This window comes from Cynara cardunculus (assembly GCF_001531365.2).
Source record: "Cynara cardunculus var. scolymus isolate 2C chromosome LG 8, CcrdV1, whole genome shotgun sequence".
Lineage (NCBI taxonomy): Eukaryota > Viridiplantae > Streptophyta > Magnoliopsida > Asterales > Asteraceae > Cynara > Cynara cardunculus.
This window is the reverse complement of record NC_037535.1, coordinates 6,882,683-6,906,023: the sequence shown is the minus strand read 5'-3', so window position 1 is coordinate 6,906,023 and position 23,341 is coordinate 6,882,683. Positions and strand designations below refer to the sequence as shown.

General features: G+C 36.2%; 1 protein-coding gene across 17 annotated transcripts in view; it reads left to right on the top strand.

The window, feature by feature from the left end:
- Nucleotides 1-21,262, top strand: part of LOC112516553 (formin-like protein 13) — a 24,131-nt gene extending 2,869 nt beyond the window's left edge. For 6 of the 17 annotated variants that reach the window (XM_025123656.1, XM_025123648.1, XM_025123652.1 and 3 more), the window contains 17 exons: nucleotides 2,273-2,494; nucleotides 2,644-4,217; nucleotides 4,305-4,425; nucleotides 4,704-4,775; nucleotides 7,046-7,144; nucleotides 7,780-7,821; nucleotides 7,938-8,018; nucleotides 8,101-8,151; nucleotides 8,250-8,331; nucleotides 9,012-9,106; nucleotides 12,402-12,473; nucleotides 12,563-12,679; nucleotides 12,909-12,977; nucleotides 13,092-13,158; nucleotides 18,392-18,518; nucleotides 18,613-18,811; nucleotides 19,099-19,293. In XM_025123656.1, coding sequence (XP_024979424.1) covers nucleotides 2,273-2,494; nucleotides 2,644-4,217; nucleotides 4,305-4,425; nucleotides 4,704-4,775; nucleotides 7,046-7,144; nucleotides 7,780-7,821; nucleotides 7,938-8,018; nucleotides 8,101-8,151; nucleotides 8,250-8,331; nucleotides 9,012-9,106; nucleotides 12,402-12,473; nucleotides 12,563-12,679; nucleotides 12,909-12,977; nucleotides 13,092-13,158; nucleotides 18,392-18,518; nucleotides 18,613-18,712 — 2,991 coding nt within the window. In that variant the 3' untranslated portion in view covers nucleotides 18,713-18,811; nucleotides 19,099-19,293. Of the gene's footprint in view, nucleotides 1-2,272; nucleotides 2,495-2,643; nucleotides 4,218-4,304; nucleotides 4,426-4,703; nucleotides 4,776-7,045; nucleotides 7,145-7,766; nucleotides 7,822-7,937; nucleotides 8,019-8,100; nucleotides 8,152-8,249; nucleotides 8,332-8,564; nucleotides 8,921-8,986; nucleotides 9,149-12,401; nucleotides 12,474-12,562; nucleotides 12,680-12,908; nucleotides 12,978-13,074; nucleotides 13,159-18,391; nucleotides 18,519-18,612; nucleotides 18,812-19,098; nucleotides 19,294-19,456; nucleotides 19,673-20,122 lie in introns of those variants that run through there. The other 11 variants (XM_025123649.1, XM_025123650.1, XM_025123657.1 and 8 more) reach the window with 11 other exon arrangements.
- The last annotated feature ends 2,079 nt before the right edge of the window (nucleotides 21,263-23,341 follow it).

Genomic DNA, 23,341 nt, shown 5'->3' with positions numbered 1-23,341 from the left:
CAAAATACAAAATATCGGTTAGGACCGATATTCGATATTTCGGTTATATCGGTCCAAAATAGCGATTAATATAATATTTCTTAGAATTATATATATATATATATATATTATGTATGCATCCATAAACATATCATATGCATTAATTAGAGTTTAGAAATATAGTTTCAAAATTAAAACATCACATAAACAAGTCTCACAAAACAAAATAGGACCAAAAAGAGAAGAAACGTGAACTGTGAAAGAACTGAGAAGAGAAGAAGCGTGAGACCTAATATATGTGTTGACTGGTTGACCAAATAAAGAGGTCCAAAAAACTAAGCCCAACATGTAATAAAAAAAACCCAAACATTTGCCTTATAGAAAATTGGTATATCGGACCGATTTTTCCATCAAAATATCGGTAAATATCGGCGATATTATCGGAACCCATATTTTGACCGATATTTCACCAACGATATTTTTCTAGAGACCGATATATCGCCGATATATCACGATATAACAGAGAAGAAAGGAATTAAGGGAAAAGCTAGGCATAATCAAGATGAGTACTTTTGAGATTTATGAGGTACATACATGATATATAAAGGTATTTTATGCATTACACGATACCTTGGCATGTTTGCCTTACATGAAAATGTTATGCATATTCAAGATATGCTTACAAGTATACCTTTTACACACAAGGCATGAAAGTGTTTACATGTTATGATAAGTATGTGTTACACAAGACCTGAAAGTTTAAACATGTAAGTGTGCATACTTCTTGAGGTTTGCAGACCCTTGGGTCCGTTTGCAAGACGTCCCTTCTTGTAATATCCTATACGTTGGATATCTGTGGTCATACATATCATGTAAAAGCTTTCATGCTTTGTCTAACACATACTTTATCATAACATGTAAACACTTTCATGCCTTGTGTGTAAAACACGTACTTGTAAGCATATCTTGAATATGCATAACTTTTTCATGTAAGGGAAAGATGCCAAAGTATCGTGTAATGCATAAAATACCTTTATATATCATGTATGTACCTCATAAATCTCATAAGTATTCACCTTGATTATGCCTAGCTTTTCCCAATTCCTTTCTTCAAGCTTGATTATGTATAAGGAGAGAGATTTCTTATTTCTGGTATGGAACTAATAGTAACACTTCAACCCTGAATTCGATTAGCTACTTGTTCTTCTTGCTCCCAAAATTGTACTCTCTTATGAGAGTTTAACACCTCATCTTTGAGGATAAGAGAATCTTGGCACCTCATGCTTAATATAAAGGAATCTTGAAACATCATGCTTCTAGCTTTTTCGTCATGCTTCTAGCTCTTGCTTGTCATCATGAATTTTGCCAACACATGCTTCTAGCCTTGACAACTCATAACTAGCTTGCCTTGCTATGCTTAGTAGACTTGCTTAGTCATCAAATAGCTTGCGAACACATACTTTTAACACTTACTACTCATCACTTCAGGTTTGATTTCTCATGCTTTGCCTTGTAAGCTACTTGCCTTGAATATATGATAATTTAATAGATGGTACAGCTGCTGGCACGTTATTAGAGTACTTAAATTCCTCATAATATTTGTATTTAAGGCTTAAAACATTGTAATTAACAAATATGAAACTAGGGTGTTACACTACCCGTTATCAGCTTCCATGCAATAGTGCTGTTTGTCAATTTTGATTGTTGCACTTTAGGCCGAAGTTGTAACATCATGTTGTTTTGGTAAAAGTTGAAGAACAAACAACTCATATTAAAAACATGATGTGAGGAATTGCGTATTGTGAACTAATACAATCTGACATGCATGTGTCGGTAGTTCAACGTCATGACCATAACGTCTTTAAAAAAACCTGACCAGAATGTCCACCAATATGTGAGGACGAGGCCACTGCACTGTGGGGTTTGAGGAGGTCTGTGTGTTTATGCTAATTCTCCATCTATCAACGCTGTTTCATATTTTGAAATTATGTCAAGTTGCTAATGGAACACTCCTTAAAAACTCTAAAGCATTTACTTCTATATATTTAAAAGAAAATAATGTGAAGAAATTGATTATGTAGCCTACAGCCTATTTCTAAATGGGCTTAGCATAATTTCAATCATTTTGATGTCTCATCTTGCGACATGTTACTCTGAATGCCTCGTACATGTATTTGGCCAGTCTTTGTTCTTTTTAATTTTAAGCTGAAAGAAACTATTTCTTGCTTTTATGCAAAATCAATGCTTACCTTTGGAATCTTCATTTGTTGTTACCTCTTACTACATGTTGCAGGCAGAATCTGAACTGGTTAAAATTGATATCAATTGTCATGTTCAAGGTGACATTGTGCTGGAGTGTATCAGCTTACATGATGATCTGGATCATGAAAAGGTGATGTATCGTGCTGTGTTCAACACAGCATTTATCAGGTCAAATATTTTGATGCTCAATCGTGATGAAATCGACATACTATGGGATGCTAAGGAACTATTTCTCGAGGACTTCAGGGCTGAGGTATGTTTCATGACATTGCTTCAGCCCATAGACATAATTTTTTGCACTATACCTCCCCAAGGAAGCCTTCATGTTTGTTATACCTACACATATGTATGTGTTCATTTACATTCCCCATATGTATATGTAACAAATATCTTTGGATGAAGCTTCTTTTCTCCGACATGGACGCTGCAGCTTCTACAATTCCAGTAGATTTGGCTTGTTTTGAGGAAGAGGGTCTCCCTATAGAAGCATTTGCTAAAGTTCAAGAGATGTTTAGCAGTGTGGATTGGCTAGCTCCTAAAAGTGATATTGCGCTAAATGTTCTCCATCAGTTAGCTGCGTCTGATATTGTTCAAGAAAAAGTGGAGACCGGTTCTCGACGGTCTGTTGAAGCTAGAAATTTACTTCATTCGCAGACTCCTGATGCATACCAGGATAAAGAAAGCACCACATCATTCAAAAATAAGCCAAAGAGCACCTCATATATGGTTATGGAGGAACCCTCATCTCCTGATGCTGGTGGTCTTAAGGTTGATGGCCAAAGACGTGATGTGGAAAAACAGAAGCTAGTACCACCACTTCCACCAGAATCACTGTCATCACCACCACTGTCACCTTCACTTCCAGTTGAGAAGACATCTGCTTTGCACCAAGAACCTTCATCATCTCCCCTTGTCGCAACTGACCAAAAATCAGCTTCTTCACTAGTGTCTGGAACTAAACCTCCTATGCCAACTCCTACTTCACCACGTCCAAGCGCTTCAAGTCCACCATCTCTTCCTTCTAGTCAACCATCCCAGGAAGTTACAGATGTTAAGGTTAAACCTAGCCCATCATTAAAGGACACCGAGGATACTAAGGTTGACCCTTCTCAACTTCGGCCTTCTACTACGACTCCTCCTTTGAAGGAGAAAAGAGGTTCTGTACTTGAACCTGCACGATCTCCTTCAACATGTAATGTAACTGGGTCTCCATTCCCCCCCTCCATCCTCCATCCTAGCCCATTAAAAAAGGACAAAACAGATGCTAAGGTTGAGCCTTCTCAATCCTTAACTTCTCCTCCAACGGACCCTCAAACTCCTCCTTTGAAGGACAAAAGAGGTACCGTACTTGAACCTTCTCAAACCACATCTCATCCCCAGCCATCTGCACCAGCTTCATCTTTAGTGAATGACAACCGTACCAGGAGCGGACCTCCCCAAGCCCCTCTTCTTCCTTCAACATCTTTTAGAGAGGATCAAGCTGTTAGAACTGAAACAACTTCAGCAGCACCAACAGCATCTGTGAAAGACAGGCCTGTTACGAGAGCTGATCCCTCTCCACCACCCCCACCTCCTCCTCCACCTCCTCCTGTAAGGGATAAAAGAGTTGCATCACCAGTTCCCTCACCACCACTACCACCTCCCCCAGCTCCTAATTCCTCATCCCTGCATCTTGACACTGCATCACAGATTTCTTCAGGTCCACCACCGCCGCCTCCGCCTCCGCCAATGTTTTCTGCTAATGGAAATGCGGCAGGTGTTATCCCGCCCCCACCACCATCTATACCCAGAGCAGCCAATGTTTCTGGAGTTCCTTCTCCTCCACCACCTTTAGTCAAGGGCCGTAGTTTGTCAAGGATAGGTAATTCGAAAAATCAACAATCCACGAAGCTGAAGCCTTTGCATTGGTTAAAGCTAACACGAGCAGTACAAGGAAGCTTGTGGGCCGAGACACCAAAATCTGGTGAAGCTGCAAAGTAAGTTTCTCTCTCTTGAAAGAGGATGATGTCTTCCACTAAGCATTTCTTGATTTTCTCGTTTTTCTTATGGTTCATGCACATTAGGGCGCCAGAGATTGATATATCAGAACTTGAGTCTCTCTTCTCAGCATCAAACCCAAAAGCAGAGGCTGAAAAATCAAAATCTAAAGCAGCGGTAGCTAATAAACCTGAGAAAGTACAACTGGTAAAATATCATCACACCTTCATCATATTCATGAATAATTAAAATTTTTAATGCATTCCTGACTATTCTACTGGTTGAGGTTGACAAATCGCTTTTCATCTGCTTCTTTGTGGAACTGCTTAATCAGACTTATCTGTGATCTCAATAAAGTTGATTGTTAACATTCTTGTTGTCTATTAGAAGCATAGTTCTTTGGGATTTTGGGTCGAGATGGAGCTGCGAATGGAATGAGCTTGAAATTGTTTGTACATAAATTAATTTATTTGCATTTCTTGCAGATTGATCACAGGAGGGCATATAACTGTGAAATCATGCTTTCAAAGGTCAAAATACCATTGAATGAATTGATGGTAAGGCCAACTATTTATCTTTTAGTTATATTATTGGTGTTCTAACTACAAATACACAAAGAACTGGCAAGTGGTCAGCCTAACAAAAGCAATCCGAAGTTGGTCACGTTATATCCATTTGTCTGTGCTAACCCCAATTTACATCTTTGAAGACACACATACACCCTCTTGTACCTGCATATTGAATTCTTGTTTATTAGCCTAGTGAAAATCCTCATATTAGTAAATTGATTCAAAAAAATGATAATTGCCAAGCTGGAACAAGTAATACATGCACAAACATAGGTATATTTGTGAACTGATGGAGAGTTCCATTTTATCTTCACAATCTTTCTTTGGAACAAATAGTTACGTTTTCATGAAGTGGAAACCATAGGAATCCATTTAGCAGAACCTTGTGAGAACAAAAGGAAGTTGTAAACAAAAATTCAGCCAAGGGGAGGAATGTTTAATGTTGCATCACTTTCAGCAAGTTGTAGTCTCGTTCGAGGTTGATGAAAAAGAGGAGCCCTTTGATCTACAATAAACTTGAGATATTCTGAAGTACTAAATTTCAATATGCCTGGATGGGTGATGCGGGTCAAGAATCAAAGCCATCAATGTGTTGAGAATAGTAGGTCTTTGGCTCATAATTTTATTCAGCAGGTTATTGGTTCAAATTCCTAGGAGATGGGTTTAGAACTGAAGACATTAATGTGTGTTAGAGGGAAAGATGGAGAGAACCATTCGCCAATTACTTCCGTAATTTGTGACTATAAGATGATAACACATGGTTATTTTTAGTTTTGAATTTCCACAAGTGTGTAGATCCACTTAAGAGATCCTTCTTCAAAAATTGTCCACTGCCTCAATGACATCACCATATTATTTGCATAATCATTCTAGTTAATCAGTTCTGCATGCTGCAAGATGCTGCATATCATCATGTCCCAAGCAAACCCTTGTTTCTTTTTAAGTAACATGCTTTTGTTTTGTAAAAGGAGGTAGTTTATGCTGGTTAGCAAGGTGGTGCTTCTCCAATCTATATGCAAGACCGTGTATATATGTATATAAACAGGCCCGTTCCTGACATTTTAAAGGCCCTGGGCAAACGTAAAAACAGGGTCCACTACAAGAAACAAGGCTTTTAGCAATGAATTTTGTTGTCGCTAAAAGTCCATTTATCATCAGAAAGAGTATATAACAACATATTGTTGCTATAACTGGTGGCGGAAACATGTCATCGCTAAAAGGCACATCGCCGAAGCTCACTTTTCTTGTAGTGACCCTCATTAAGTACGAAAAAATTCAATACATGTTTTTCATTAGTATAAAATTGAGTACAAGAAATGTTAATAATTTACTAAGGAAAAAAATCTTATTTATTTTTATTTACGTTTGTCTTAGTAGGTAATTTGAAACCAAGAGTATAGAAACTATAGTTGATAAATTTTTAAAAAGTAATTTTTTTAGTTCATAACAAGAAATATGTGTTATTTTGATACAAAAAGAGAATTCGTGTGAATGAAGTAATATTGAAGGTCAATGAGAGATCAATAATAAAGAAGATTATCAAGGTTTTCTAGACAAATAGACAAATGAGGATCAATAAGAATATGAAAGAAAAGATGATCCAATGAGATCCAATAAGAATAAATAATAAATTAAACATATAATATGCAAGCTCAACAAATGATTGTTTGAGCACTTAAATAGAATCTTGTGTTGTGGTGGATTCTCAATGAAAGATACATAAGTCAAAGAATTGATGAAAATATCTAAATTATATTTTCCTTCTTTTTTGACATGTATAAGGGACATTACTAAATACATCTAGTAGATAAAAAAAAAATTAGAGAGACAATAAACAATAGCACATAATGAATGATCAATTAATTTTTCATTATTTTCTTCTCCAATATAATTAGTTGATATATTTTTGAGCCCTTATTATCTACTAAATTCTTTTTACTTCTTATTATATGCTACAATTTTTTGGATTTCTTTAATTTATTACATTCTTTTAGACTACTGTTATATTTTAAGAGAAAAATTTGGGCCCTTGATATTTTTGGGCCCTGGGCGTGCGCCCGTGCCGCCCTCCTCCAGGGACGGCCCTGTATATAAATGTTTTTAGAATTTATATGTTAGGTATAGAATTTATGACACAATGTATTCTAAAGTGGCTGGATGGATATGTGCAGATTCTTCAGAATCTGTATAGGTGTTAATAATTTGTAATTTAGTTGTCTAATGGTCTTCTGATAGTCCTTTGTTTCTGAAATTGACAGGATCATGTCCTTGCTTTAGAAGACTCAGCCATGGATGCGGATCAAGTGGACAATCTCATAAAGTTTTGTCCGACAAAGGAGGAATTGGAGACGCTAAAGGTAAAATGCTAGTTGGGTTGTTTAAAAGGTTAAATGGAAGTCGAAACACTGATTTTCGAGTGATGTTTGTTGAAATTAGTGTTTGATGCTTGATGCTGTTGCGATGTTCATTCAATTGCTAAAGAACGGCTAAAAAACTTACAGGAAGATGCTAGTGCATTGCACATGATCTGTTATCAAGGAAGCTTTAAACACTTCTAGTTCTTACTTGTTTCAAGAATATGAAAATTTCAACCTTAAAGTTTCTATAATTAACTAAATGACTGAAGTGTGGAAATTATGTTCTGAGAATAGCATGCGACTCCTGCCATGAGTGAGGAAGCGGGGTCCTTTTGATTTGTCACGCCCATGAAAACATGTTGGTGAACATAAGAATGTTAAATGGTTTATGTGCATCAAGATTTAAGTTGCAGCAATTAAAATATTAAAATTTTAACGATTAACTCCAAAAGTAAGATCTTTCTTCAAGTTTATGCTATTTTGCAGCTAGGTTACGCATGGCCCAGATCATGTTTAGTTTGTATCTCTTATTTTTTGTATCTCTTATTTTGTTTTTCCTTTAGATGTTTATGGTCCCTTTCATGTAGAATGATGCACTGAGAACTTTTATTCATAGTAACAGTTTCTGTGCTTAGGGTTACAAAGGAGAGAAGGATAAATTGGGAAAATGTGAACAGGTTTGTAATACAATTCTGCTTGTTACTTTAGTATGACAATGGGGCTGGGACAAGTTGAGTTTGAAATATGTCACGATCTGAATCAATTTGATTGCATTTTGTATTATTTGCAACAGTTCTTCTTGGAGCTAATGAAAGTTCCACGTACAGAGTCTAAGCTCAGAGTTTTCTCTTTTAAGTTACAGTTCAATGCACAGGTCAGATGATATTATGTCATGCATTATCTGCTTGTTATAGGTCTGGATTTGGATTTAACGCTCAAGTTTTGTTGCCATTTAGGTTTCTGATCTTAGGAAGAGCCTAAACATTGTAAACTCGGCAGTAGAACAGGCAAGTTATCTTCCTGTTACGTCGACTCTGCAGTTAATTAGTGACAATATTATTCATTGAAACTTATGTCTCGTGTATGTTGATGGTGCTTCTATCAGACCAGGAGTTCTGGCAAATTGAAGAGAATTATGCAAACAATTCTTTCTCTGGGAAATGCCTTGAACCAGGGCACTGCAAGGGGTGAGTTATTAGCTGAGTTGTTAAGTTTGTTGGATCTTTCACCATTGTGTACAGAGTGGTAACCAACAGTCATTTTCAGCTTTTATTAATTAAATATTATTGTTATTATGTTATTATAAGAGGATTGCCTAATAATTTATGAGATCTGGGGGTTTTCCCCTGTTTCTTGAATGTACTTGTCAAATGAATTTGATATGAAATTCCCTTCTTATTTTGGCTCTTTTGCATCACAGAATTAATGAAGCAGCCAAGATGCCTATTAATGTTTGGCAATTATAACTTCAAACCCTGAACACTGTCATGCAGTTCTATCATGTGTCTGAATCTTGTTTATAGTTTTGTCTGTCACTGCCATTGAAGCTTGCCTTTTGATATATGATTGACTTCACAAAACAATATTAAGCTCTGGAGATGATAATGATTATGTAAGTGTCTTTAACCCTAGCAACTGCATTTAGTGTAGATGACGATTATTTAATATGACTTGTTCTATGGGCAAAATTCAGTAGCATGGTTAAGACAACTAGGTGATCTATGTTTATTAAGTTGGTAACATATATTTGTTTCTAGTCAGTCTAACTAATCCTCTTTGATGCTCAAGTTTGGCTATTATTGTGGTTGTAAGTACCTAAGGTCTTTGTTTTTGGACTTCCAGAAAAATGAACTTGGTCTTGTTATAGGTTCTGCTGTTGGGTTCAGGTTGGATAGCCTTCTGAAACTTACAGAGACACGTGCAAAGAACAATAGAATGACTCTCATGCATTATCTTTGTAAGGTATTCATTTCTTTTCCTTTAAATCAAAGGATTGTTCTCCAGTTTTAGTTTCAAGTATATTCTTGTCTTAAGCTATTTCTTCCGGAAGCAGATGATTAATCATCTGCTTCTCACGTTCTGTGAATACCTGGGACAGAGTTCGGGTGGTCATGACAATTATAGTAATGTTGATCTTTTTTTGGCTATAACATAAAGTTGGTGCCATCTATTGTTTGTATGAATGCATCATGTTTTCTTTAATTTTTATGTGTATGTATTTCATGTTTTTCTCTCTCTTCACGAAGTAGATGCTTCTTGAATGCCACTTATTAGGTGTATGTGTAACATTGCTTCCTTGGGATGATTACCTTTCAACTTGTTGAACGATCTTCCACTAGTGAATCTCTTTTTTCATTTTATAAGTAACTTTATGTATAGTTAACCAGCTTATCTGGAAATGTATGTTAATTGTTCAACAAAAAAGGTGAGCCAAAAACATTGAAAGAGTGAGAAGGCTAACGGGGATGTTTTGATCTTGTAGATTAAGAAGTTATATGATGAAAACTTTTCATCTGCTAGTGATATGCGGTTCACTACAAATGCTAACCCAAACAAGGACTGCGTAAGACATCAGGAAGGTGTATGTATAGTATCATAGGGAAGAGCCACACCCACTTTAGTGACACTCATGTGTATGTTAAATACAGTCATGGTATCTGGTGAAACCATTCATCCATGGGTGACATAGCAACTTTTGACTTGGTGGTAGATGCAAGTAGAGATTAGATGGTTTTTGGACGATGTGGATCAGGTATTCTGAAGGACCATTGCACACAACTTGTAGGCAGACTATGGTATAACTTGGCTCAATGAGAACATGCACATCGAATGTGCAGCTGAAAGAATGATAATGCTAAGACAGGAGCATGAAAGCCTAATGAAGGTAGTTTGAGTCTCTAAGTATGTACAATAAAATGATCCGGTAAACAGGCTAGCTGCAATCTCCTTATTAGGCCAAGAGAAACTGATGTGCTGTTGAAAACTAGGTGGTGTGAACTTCTTGGTATGATGGCAAGAAATAATTCATGTGAAGGTACTGTTATAGAATATGGTGAGAGTGAGACAAAATGGTAGACAGGTCTTAAATGCATCTCATGTGGACGCTCCTTTAGGGCTTTAGCCATATAACTGAGGAAATTTGTTTGGTTGAGGCTTGGAACAAGTTGAAATCAGTTTTCCGTTTTCTGAACTGGAGATTTTCATTTTCTTGTATCCAAATTTTTATTCGTTATATTTGTTTTTTCAGATCTGTGTGTCTTACCAATGCCAGGTTGAGTGAATAAGAACTTTAATAATTGTACTTGCCCTTTCCTTGTAAAACAACCATCATACTTGCTAAGAAGCAAAAAAAAAACTATAGTTTTCCCGATCTTGCTGTTTTGTCCAAAGTCTGATCAAGGTTAATTTTTTTAATGCAACTTGTACCTGGGCACTTCTAACCTTACATTTTCAACCATTGTTATTGGTTTTCAATTATTGAACACCCAATATATATTTAGAAAATGCAAAAGAATATTGTATTTGGCACGAGTGCATGAAGATGAACAGAAACTCAACGTTTATTACGATCTAATTAGCAGTTATATCGTAAATGTACCGAAATGCTTTAGTTTGTTAACAGATGTTTCTCATCACATGTCCATGGTACTTGAATCACATGTGACTTTTGCTTAATTTCTTCTTTGGAATCATTTTCTTCAAAATAACTACTCCATCCATCTAAACTAAGTGCAATGGTTTGCTTTTTGGTTGTCCTAGAAAAGGCCACGTTTCTTCTTGGGTAAATTATTAATCCAAATTCATTTTCTTTCAATTAGTAATCACTATATTGTTATCATTAACATTGCCCACAAGTTTTTTTTTTTTCCATTTGTCCAAGCAACATTTTAGATATTTGACCAATAGTCAAGTTGTCTCGTTGAGCTATGTGTCAAATCAAGCGATGTATTTATTTTGGCACCGAGGGTGTATTTTTTAAGTTAAGATTGGGTATAAATTTGGCGGAAGTGTACCTCTATGGACTTATCAAATAAATAAATGCATAAGAAATAAGAAAAGGAAGAATCTATCTGATATGTTTGTATATCCAACATTTTCATCCTTCATACCTATGTGTGTCAAAAAGTTGTATGAGATATATCATATCTACAAGTATTGCTGTTGTGAATTTTTGATATCATATACATGAAGTCTATTGATGGTATTAATATCAATGAGGTGGTTTCTTCTTTGGGTAAAAAATGCAGTCATTTTTTTTTGCATATCTGAAAGTATGATGGTTGTTCAACAATTGAAAAGCCAAGTACGATAGTTGGAGAAATGTCAAGTTCAGGTTGAGTTAAAAAATTAGATCCTGGATATTTGAAAGAAATTGCAAAATTGGGAAAACCATGTGGTTTTCAATTTCTTTTCCTTATGAATTTTAGCAAATACAATGGTGGTTTTGCAATGAAAGTGCGAGCATGATGGTTACAGTTCTCATTCACTTTATAGATAAAATGGGAAAAACTATGGTCCAAAATAGGGAAGAGTTGACAAACTTTTACTTGATAGGATGCTCTGTCCTTGTATTTGTGTATAGTACATTATTATCCAGCATCATTTGCTTTATTAGGCCTGCTTTCTAAGAGCTCAAGGTTTTTGAGCATTTAGCAATCCAACATGGAGAGCTTTTTTCTTTCCCATATCCAAGACTATTCTGATTGGCTTGAGCATAGGTGGTATCTTATATCTATATGTTACTCGTATTCACATAGTGGAGATGTTGAAACATGGTTTAGATTGTTGGTTCTCTCTCCAATTACTCTATTTCATAGAGCAGTTGGTACTACTGAATTTCTGCATGCACCATTAAAATGATCTAGTAAGCATTTCATATGATCCTGTTAGAGATCAGTATCACCGGTAAAACATAACTGAGAATATTTCATGTACTGCTCTGTTTTTTATATGCCTGAGCTTGGAAAATCTGGACTTTGAGTAATGAAGTCATAGGTTGGAAGATACAGACTGGGCTGTTCATTTGAGTAATGAAGTCATAGGTTCAAACAGTCGACCACTCTGCACCTTACCCTCACCTTGCGGTTGCCAAAGCCATGTCTTCTTTCAAATTAGCATGCTATGCTCGTAACATTAGGGGTCCTCTAGGTTCATGTCAATTAAGCTGACTAGGCCACTCAACTTTTCATTTAATTATGTGGAGAATACTGTACTTGTTTCGACCTTTGTTCATGCTGACTCTGCTGGATGCCTCTAGGTGCTTGCTGACAAACTACCTGAAGTCCTTGATTTTTCCAAGGATCTTGACAGTTTAGAACCTGCATCAAAGGTAATCTAGGTGGATTTTTCACATGTTCTAGAAAGGAAGTCATGTTGGTTTTATTCTATGTTTGATTATAGTTGATTATTTCTGTCCAGATGCAACTGAAATTCTTGGCAGAGGAAATGCAAGCTATTAGCAAAGGATTAGAGAAAGTTGTCCAGGAATTGTCATTGTCCGAAAATGATGGACCCGTGTCTGAAAATTTCCGAAAGGTAAGAATATCGGCTTGACAAGGGTGCTTGTCTAGCTATTATAGTAACCGTTTGTACTTTGGAGAATGAAGCTCAAAAGCCTTGAGTTACATATTAGATATTAAGTTTGTAAGAGGAAGTTTTGGAATTACAATGGTAAAAGCAATGGTAGATTCTGTAGCGTAACATTTTCTTCAATAAATTTGTTTGTATTGGTACTTAACTGGAATATTTTGGTTTTATTGCCTAGGCTCTGAAGGACTTCCTTCGTTCGGCAGAAGGTGAAGCAAGGTCCTTGGCCTCTTTGTATACTATCGTGGTATGTCTCATATTTTCCTTTTAGATATACAATAGGTGGTTTAAGGATTTTACATGTATAAGCAAAGGCACCTATGCTTCTTCAACGTTGTTTCAAGGGCATGCCATTTTATAGGGTAAAAATGTGGATGCTTTAATTCTTTACTTCGGCGAGGATCCAGCCCGTTGCCCATATGAGCAAGGTAATTACATTATCATTTTTCAAATGTTGATAGCTATATCCTATCCGTTCTTATATGCCATCTATATGCGAAACCTTACTTTTTTAATCTCCCGGAGTAATATGGTTGGTAAGGTAATTACTAAATCTTCTAAGAAATCTAGATGGTTACAATCTTGTAGAGTCTTCTATGCTTCCACCACTTGTATCTTCTTTTTTCTTCATTTTTCCTTTATCACTTCCTGACCAAAAAAGAAGAAAAAAGAAGATACAAGTGGTGGACGCATAGAATTTAGTTATGGGAAGACCCTTAATCTTAAGGATGTTCATGTACCAGGAATTAGGGAAAACTTGGTTTCCTTTAGTATTTTAAATAAGTGTGGTTATAAACAAGTGTTTGATGTTTGTTGGATTTGGATGTTCATGTAATGTCATGTTTATGCTATATCCTCTTGTTCTTGAGTTTGTTCTTAAATTTAAGTTCATATTCTTCTTCACACCTTCACATCACATGTAGTCTTTTAGTCTTGTCTCGTCTCCCAGTTTGGGAATCACATATAGTTTTTTAGTCTTGCCTAGTCTCCTAGTTTGGGAATTAAACGTAAATAAAGTTGTTACTTCTGTTTACTGTTAGACCCAAAGTTACTGGAATGTATGCAAGAAGAGAAGAGGGAAGGGCAGACTAGTAGTCAGGTGAGGAAGGGAATAAGGTAAATAGAGAAGTTTGGTAGTGGGCTCAAAGTTAGTTCAGGAATTAGGTTGTTGGAAGTCGGTTAAGGGGCTGTTGAGGGAGCTTCCTTTGGGATGATAAATAAGGAAGCATTAGTGGATGAGAGAGATTTGAATTGATTGTAAAGTTCCATTCTCAATAAGTCGAGGGTAGAGATTCCTAGCCTCTCTAAAGCTGTGATTTTTCTGTTCTTTTCTTTTGGTTGGCATCAAATTGGAGTCAGAGCCCGGTTTAGGGCGCAAACATTACTCTGCTAGTAGGGTCAAGGGTGAATGAGATGGAAGGAAGCTTGGGAATTGTTCAATTGGAGGTTAATTCGATGAAAGAGGATATGAAAAAGGTGATGAAGCAAAGGGAACGATGTTCCAGTTGCAGGAAGACACATTGAGGAGATCCGGGCCGGCCCTGGTGGTGTGCCGGTGGTGCCGCCGCACAAGGCCTCTGATCGCCAGGGGCTCCGATTTTTTCAAAATTTTTTATTTAAAATAAAATTAGTATATAAATTAATTAGTACATTAAATAAAACAAGTTAATATGTAATGGAGTGGGGAAGGGGTTTAGAAATCCCGAGGAAGGGGTTTAGAAATCCCGGGGAAGGGCCATTCGACCTGGGTTCAAATTCCTTAGGCAAATCTTCTTATATGTTCTGATTTTAATTTGGGGTTTTAATTTTTAACTTGGGTTTATTAAAGGGACTTAAGTATATGCATTTTTTTGATTATTTTTTGTTTTCTTATTCTTTAATAGTCTGATGACTAAATTATATAATTGTTTCTAATAACTTCTTTTTATAATTTATCCTCTAAACCAAAAAGCGACAATTCTTTTCTGTTTTCTATTTTTACTATTTACTTTCTGTAAGTTCCTTTGATTATTTAATGGAATTTAGATTTTCTTTTAAATTTTTGTTGACCTTTTTTATATGTTCTTTGGAACTTCATAAATTTTTGATAGTGTTTTTTAACGACGACAAATTTGTAGAAAACGTTTTGTTTGATATGTGTTTTTGAAATTTTCCATAATGATTGATTGATTCTATATAAAATGTGATGTCTTCAACTAGAAAAGATGAACAATTTGTTCCAGGTCAATGAGGACCCATCAATCGATTTATTATCAAATAGATGTTGGAATGTGGTAAAAATAGTATAATTTAAAAAGTTAAAGGTCCACCTTTAGTTCCTTGCAAAGGGCCTCCTAACTGTGAGGGTCAGCCCCGGGGAGAACGAACGTGACTGGAGGAGTGGACTGAGATGATTACATCGAACCGCCGCTGGGTATGAATGATCATGGAGACAGAAGCAACGAGGCATGACACTTCTTTGCAATCAGGGAAAGGAAGCAGGAGTTATGTGTATCTGACGGTACAGATGCAGGCGGGTGGATATTGAAGACTGAAATGTATTTTGTCCTTATTAAACTCAACAATGAAGAAAGAAACTGGAAGTCTTGTCATTTCATTCGAGGGTGACACCTTATTGTGGTTTTAGTGGGAAAATAAGAGGAGACCCATTAGGATGTGGGAGAATTAAAAAGACTAATGCTTCATCAGTTCAAGCTAACGGGGGAAGGTTCCTTACATGAGCAATTTTTTTTGGGAAGGGTGCCTTAGGCTATGCCTTGACTAATCCCAGCAACTTGTGAATGCAAGATATAAGTCATGATAAACTCAGTGGCCACAATTGTTGTGTACGCTTGGAATCGAACCCTTGGCAGATGGGATATTCCACCCATCCCCTAGGGCCTCAACCACTACGCCACTAACCCTTGTGGTTTTATTTGAACAATTCTTGGTGGTTGAATAAGAAGGAATGGTGGTGGAGTACAAAAGAGATAAGTGAAACAAGGATAATCCCGAGGTTAGATTGATCACACCTTATTCTTTAATAGGAAGAAAGATGGGAAGATGACTCTTTTACTCGTGTATGTGGATGACATCATCGTCATGGGGGATGATCATGAAGTAGTAGGCAACTTGGAAGGTATCTGGCCCGAGCATTTGATATTAGAGACTTGGGATCATTGATATGGAATGGAAGTTGCAAGATCAAGAAGGGAATCATGGTAAGCCAACATAATATGTTCTGGATTTCCTTCCTGATATGGGTTGTAATTACACTGTCATGTTTGCAGACCCAATTAAGAACTTAGTGACATTGAAGGTGATTCCACGTTGATATTAGGACACATCAAAGATGGCTTGAGAAGTTGATCTACTTGTCTCATACAAGGCCAAATATTTCTTCTGTTGTTAATTCAATCAGCCTAGATATGTACTCTCTTAATAAGGTTCATTTTAAATGCAACTTACTGCATCCTAAGATATCTCGACGGGTCTCTTGGAGGGGACTATTCTTGGAGCAGATTACTCTAGAGAAGCTTCGTGTGTCCACTGATGCAGATTGAGCAGGTCAGTCATCGGTTGAAGATCTACAAGTGAATAGTGCTTATTTGTATGGGCAAATCTAGTGACCTGGCAAAGTAGAAAACAAAATGCAATGGCTCGTAGCAGTGCTGAAGCAGGGTTCTGGGCTATACCAATGAAATCTGTGAGGCAATTTGGCTCAGACGAGTACTAGAGGAACTACAACTACCATGGAATTGGTATAAGGCTGCCCCACGATTTCGATTAAACAGATTCGCAAATTCCGTCGAAGCACTAGCTGAAGAACGATAATTAGGGAAGGATTTTTTTGTATCAACTTGTGAAATTGGTGGTTTAGTAGTTGCAGATATAGCCTGAGGTCCTTTTAACTCCGAATGGCCCACATACGCAGCCCGCTTTCCACCCTCAAAATTCATTCCCGGACCAGGACCTGTATGATACCTGAAGCGGAATTGAGAATTGCTTCCTGATGAAGGATGGAGCATCTCCTCCACATCCTTCGCCAGATACATAGCTTCGAGGTATGATTTGGGACGATGTAAACGGACCCACTGCTTGACGTCATCACGCAAACCAGCCAAAAAATACCCCAACGATTGTTCCTCTGGTAACCGAGGAACTAATGAGAGCAAATATTTAAAATCATCGATGTAGTCATGGATAGAGGATACCTGTTTGATGGTTGCCAATATCTCAAAAGGATTGTGAATTTCCAAACCACTAAAACGATGCAACAGTTCGTTGGTTAATTGATCCCAGGTAATTGATTCGTATACTTGCTTCACAATGGTGAACCAATGGACAACAACCCTGTCATACTCAATTGCGCCAGTCGTATACGTAAATCAATTGGAGTGTTATTGATTTCGAAATACAACTCGGCTTTTTGAATCCATCCTTGTGGGTCAAAACCCGAAAATTCTGGCAACTTGATCTTCTTCACAGCCCATCCTTCAACAGATCCTGGCCGAATTGCGTTCCCCATCATTGGCGGTATAAAATCCATACCGCTCGGAGTAGCTGGTGGTGGAGTGACCCTGTCGATTCCAGAAGCATTGCCAGGAGGTGAGAATGGTTGTTTCTCCTGCTGTTTCACCCAGCCAAGCATTATTTTACGAAATTCCATCTACTCGTTCAGAATCCATTGATGCCTTGATTTCGAGGATATCAGACTGAATTTTAGCAATCTGTTCATCGTGTTGATCGAGACGCGCTGATTGAGAACGGGTTTCCATTGACGGTTGAACCATGATCGAGGCAGGTCAAGGCAGGTCGGACCAATGATAGAGAATAGAAATAACAATTGGAATTAACACAGAAAATACTATGGAAAGGAGGTTATTCGATTGAAATTGGAACGAAAGAGAAGAACAATTAACAATCCAGGGAATCTTCCCTTCTCTCAGCAGAAAGCGAGAGCCAAAATCGTAAGACGTAATGAAATCTAAAAACTATCCCATACGCTCCCTCCTTTCCGACAATATAGCCTCTCTCCTCTAACTGACTTAGCCACTTTCAGATTGTCCCTTTTTAGCCCTCCTTTTATAAACTTTTAACATTTTATCCCCTTGAACTAATTTATCCCGATCCCTATCATAAGCATTGCTAATAATCCAGCCCGCATGACAGGACTATACATCTAGAAATTGACCGTCAATTCATCAAAGAAAAGCTAGAGAATGGAGTGATAGGCATGCTGTATGTTCCAACCACACAACAGAGGATAGTACACACCAAGTTTTGATGGGATCACTAACAAGTTGGGTCTTATAAATATATATGCCCCAACTGGAACAGGAGGGGTTTAGTTATGATCACAACTATGGACTAGGTCAGCATAAACTAATTTTTAGAGATTAGTTTCTTATTATGGAGGAACCAAATTGTGCATATAAACACAGCCCTGTACATTTCAAAAGAAAGTAGAAATATTTCAATTTTCTCATGAAGCCTGCACAAGTCATTAAAGTTGTTGCTTGATACATGAATCCGAGATTCCATAGAATTTGTGTATGTGCTTGATACACACACACGCACACATTTCTTGCTGAAGGAATTTAACAGATTTTCGCAATTTTTAAATTGATTTATGCCTTTATGAGGACTTGACTTCTGCTCCATATGACCGGTTTATTTCAGTTGTTTCAACTTTGCTGAAGTTTGTTAGAATGTTCAATCAAGCAAATGAGGAAAATGCCAAGCTATTAGAGGCGGAGAAGAAGAAGGCAGAGAAGGAAGCCTCAAATGAAAAGATGAAACAAAAAAAGTCTGATATTGTGTCAGAACATATGTCACAATCTCCTGTAAAAAGTGTCAAATAACGGGTTTTTCTTTTCTTTTCTTCTCTTCGGCTCAACTAGAATCATGGAAATGAGGGTCGGTTCCGAGGTTGCTGCATTGAAAAAAAGCCGATGTATGTGTTGGCCCTATTGGTTGATGATGGGGGCCCGGTTCAAATGATGTATATTTGAAATGTAAAGTATAGTGCCAGAGCTTTTGCAGCAGTACACGGGGCTTGGGTTTTTTCAGCAACACAGGGCTCAGGTGTTCTTGTTGGAGGTCAGCCTCTTTTTACCTTTCCTTCCATTTAACTATTCAACTTTCGAGGTCAAGGGCACATCTTTTCTATAATAAGATACGATATAGACTCGTTGCATTACTGAAACCAGTGATATGGTTGTCAAAACTTTTTTTCAAGAACTTAAAAAACTCATGCCAAAGTTCAAGAATGTAAAAACTAATTGGACCTCACCAGAAGTACAGGGTTGCGTTTCAGTGTCATGGCCATCTTCATTTGCTGTTATTGCATCCTATGTTAATATCTATCTGTCCAACATTTTGTGCAGAGTTGGAGCAAAATTTGCAGGGTTGACAGCTTGTAAATATTCAGGAAAGTGGGTTGACTCCCTAGTGAAAGGTAAGATGGGGTCTTCCTTTTTCTTTGTGAAGTTAGGATTAAAAAACTAGTTGATGTAGATTATGCTGAAAGCACAATTTGCTTTATCTTAAGGTTTGCAAACTGTTGCGATTTTGTTTGTTTCGAAGGAAGTGATGTTCCAAGACTCAGGTCCCTAAATAAGCTTTTGAGTGGGGGTGGTGGGCAGTCTTTTGGATTTTTAACATACAAAATTACTTAGAAATATATATATATATATATATATATATTGAATATAACAACGAAATTAAATTGATTGGCTTAAAAAGTAATGTACAGGGACGAGATAAAACAACATCAAGGGGCAGAAGAAACTAGTATTTGTAAAAAGTGATTGTCGAACTATCGACTTGTACACTTTGCGGGTGATTGTTTTGTATTGCTATCATTTACTTGTATCTAGCTTTTCAATTTTAGTATATAGGTATTTCTTCCTTTCACATGCTTTTCACTGGTAGGGGGTTTTCACATAAACAGTCGTTCTACTTATTCAGGTAGAGGTCAGGTCATACCCCCAAGACCCCACCTGCGGTTGGAATATGTTGTGCTCGTTTGTTTGGTATAGTATTGGTTTTCAAGACGAAGAGGTTGGGTGTGGATTGTAAACATCGAATGGAAGCATCTTATATTGGTCAAATGACGTGATAGCGCCTAGCGAGAACTTCAGCCAAGTAGAAATAGAGAATGTTTTGTGAATCATTGGGTTTTTGCTAACTTTGTCATATGATGGCTAACAGTTATTCAATCTTTGTAGTTTCCTGTTTAGATATATCTTATGTTCATCTAAACTCGTAATGGAAAGGAAAATTAAATTGTGAAACTGTCGGCGTGCGAATTGTGAGATGGGGATTTATCACGTAGATAGCTTGCAAGTCTTGTGCGATGTAACTTTTGGCCTTCGTTTAACATTTATGATTTAACTTTTCGGTTTTTAGATGTTTTTACCTCCTTAAAAGAGTGCAAGAGGATGGGATGGAGGAGAGAGAGAAAGAAAAAGGTGAAAGAATCGTGAAAGTTTTAATTTGACATTAGTAGTTTAGTAATTTATCAATCTTGTCTGTCTCCTTGGTTTTCTTTTACCTATTTTGGTGGGAATTTTTATCTTGCTAGTGTCCTAGCCTAATTGTCGTGCAAAATATGGGATGCTGAGTTTTTTGTTTCGTTTTGTACTACATACCAAATGCATTCAATGTAACCGTATGAACCAATTTTTGACTCACCGAGTCGATCCATCAGCACATAACACAAAATTATTGCTTTATTGTAGTTCTAGGGCAGTATGACTACTTCAACTCATTTTAACTTGCTTGCAAGTGCTTTTGTCTTTTGGCCGTTTTTGTTGTCTTTAAGTTAATCATTTTTTCTATAAAAGTAGTTAATTGATTTCGTGTTTGCCCTAAGGCCAAAGGGGGAATTGCATGTTCTATTAGTCGAATAGAAGCCGACCCACCTACGAGCCTACCTTGTTCATAAAGAGTTCAATTGAGGCCAATATGGTTTTGGAGACGTTCATATCTATAATTTGGTCAATTTGGGTTAAAAGGATATAAAGAATGATTTTTCTAAACATCAAAGGGTTGAAAAAGCTGGTCAAAACGAGCCTTGTAACTCTCTTATTCAAATGATGAAGAGGATACCACTTTACTTTACTTGCAAATAATTCAACAAGTGAGTCATGAAATACTAGATCTTCGAAAACTACTAGTTTTCACATATCAAATTCTGCAAGAATATATGAAATTTTACTAGATTATCAGAGAGAAGGGAGATTCTGACAATACTCTATATCTGAGTCTAGTTATTATAAGACTTCAACACGTCCTCTCCAACATGGCTAGATGGATAGAGTTGTCCTCGAGTGTCAGGTCCATAGAGTGAAACCTTTGTTATAATACTATATGATGTGTGTGAGATCCCATTTAATTACTCTTCTAAAAGATCCCTTGAAAAAAGGATCGTGGTTTCGACACATATTGAGGAGAAATAAACCAAGTCAAGTCGAAGTAGAACTCTAAATTGTCAAAAAGTGTTAAAAGAGGGAGAGTCAAAAAGGCACAAATGGTTTCTTGACAATATTGTTGCTACTTTGTTTAAATGAAATTTCAGTAATTAGAAATCATTGAACATTTTTTCATGTTATCCTATGTACATTTTGTGTAGATTTATTGATTGGTAACAATATACTCAACATGGTTACAAACCCCAAAAATTTCAATATTTTTGGATCTTTTCATCCAAGACATCAAAAACCTTATGATCAACGACTCTGTGCTTTACGTTAGATAGTAATTTTTAAATTGTCACATAGAAGCAACGATTTAATTGATAGGTAACCATGCTTTCGTTTTGATATGGGTGGATATGATTTCAAAATTGGCGATATAGAAAGATATGATTGATATGAAACAATATTGATTTCATTATGAGATGATATGATTTTCATTTTTTGTGATGTTCTGGTTATATATTATTTATATATATATATATAGGTTAAATTTTATGAAAACCATAAAAGGGTTAAGATCTGGAGGACTAATCTAATATGTTGATTAGAATACATCAAAGGTCATTGAAGAAAAAAACATATTTGTAAAAAGCAAAAAATAAGGGTAATGTGTCAATTTGTAAGGGTATAATGGATATATCTTATTAAATTCAAATTAAACTAAATCGTAACAATTGTAGGTGAAACCAATGTATCCAAGGTAGAGTCCATCATTTGCGGATTTGGATCGGACTTAACTTTTTTTTGTCCAACGGGCCTAATAAGGTAAAACCAATCAGTTTCTACGGGCTTGAAATCTTACTCATACCCGCCCCATAAACAGGCTAGGCTTGCCCACGAGTTAATGGACTTAAAAATCTTTTTATATTTTTATGAAAACAAAATTTATATAAAATCATAAGTTATGTAAAATAATTCAAAATACATAACAATTTTTCCAACTTAAAATTTGACGTAAATACATAACAATTGTTTCGCTAAATATGAAGTATCGACAAAGAAAATTACTAAATAAGATAATAAGAAATTGATCAATTGAGGTAATTATATTTTTAAAATTAAGATTTTTTAAAGAATGTTATTATCATGAGTCATAATTAAGTAAGAATTGATAAATATTAAGAATTTTCAATTTTATTTGTAAATTTTAATTATAAAAGTTAAATCATTATAAAAATATTAATGGGCCTAGTAGGCCTGCCTAAATATTTTTTTCCAGATCTGGGTTTGTCAACGGTCTCCAGTGGCGAAGAGACGAAGATCTCAGCAACGTGAATGACAAAGAAGTGGTTGGAGGTGTTCTTTGAACCAAAAAATCAAACCCAAAATAGGATCTCGGATGGAGGTGTTCTTCGAACCAAGAAAGAAGGTGTTCTCTGAATCAAGAAATCGGATATGGGATGAAGGTAGTTCTGAATTTGAGTTAGGATTTCTGATCGGTCTTCACTTGATTTAGTTCATATGAAATTTGTGCTTAGTTTAGTTTGTATTTTTGTATAATTTGTTTGTGTTGAAGATCTTGGGATTCGATTGTGTTTGAATATGAATTTGTGTATGATGGTGCTTGATGGAACATGGTATTTGATTCACCTTACGGAACACATATATAATTCACCTTATGGAACACCTATAATTTTTGTTTGATTTAATGAGATGAAATAACATATAGACGGAATTATGTTTGATTTCATGAGGTGAAATATATTATAGATGAAAATTATGTTTGGTTCATGTGATGAAATAATATATATATATATATATATATATATATAGCAGCCACGATTGTATTCAAGATTGCTTAATCAATAAAGGTATCTTTTAATCATTATGCTTGCTATTTCAATATTATATCAATAATCTGTGTTTAATTTCAAATGATGAACGGTCGTGTCCGATTTGGTATCAGAGCCATGATTTATGTTCATAGGGAAATAATGAGTTATGCTATTTATGTGAATGAATGCGTACTGGAGATGAATGCGTTTTATAAAAAAACAACATTTTATAATAATCTTTGGATATTAGTGTTGCTTTGCCTTGGGCGTTGGAGTAGCGTAAGTCACGCAGAAGAGAGCGTAAGACGTGCAGCCGGACCAGTCCATAAGAAAGCTGATAGCCCAAAAATTATTAGAAAAATTTTGTTTTCTTA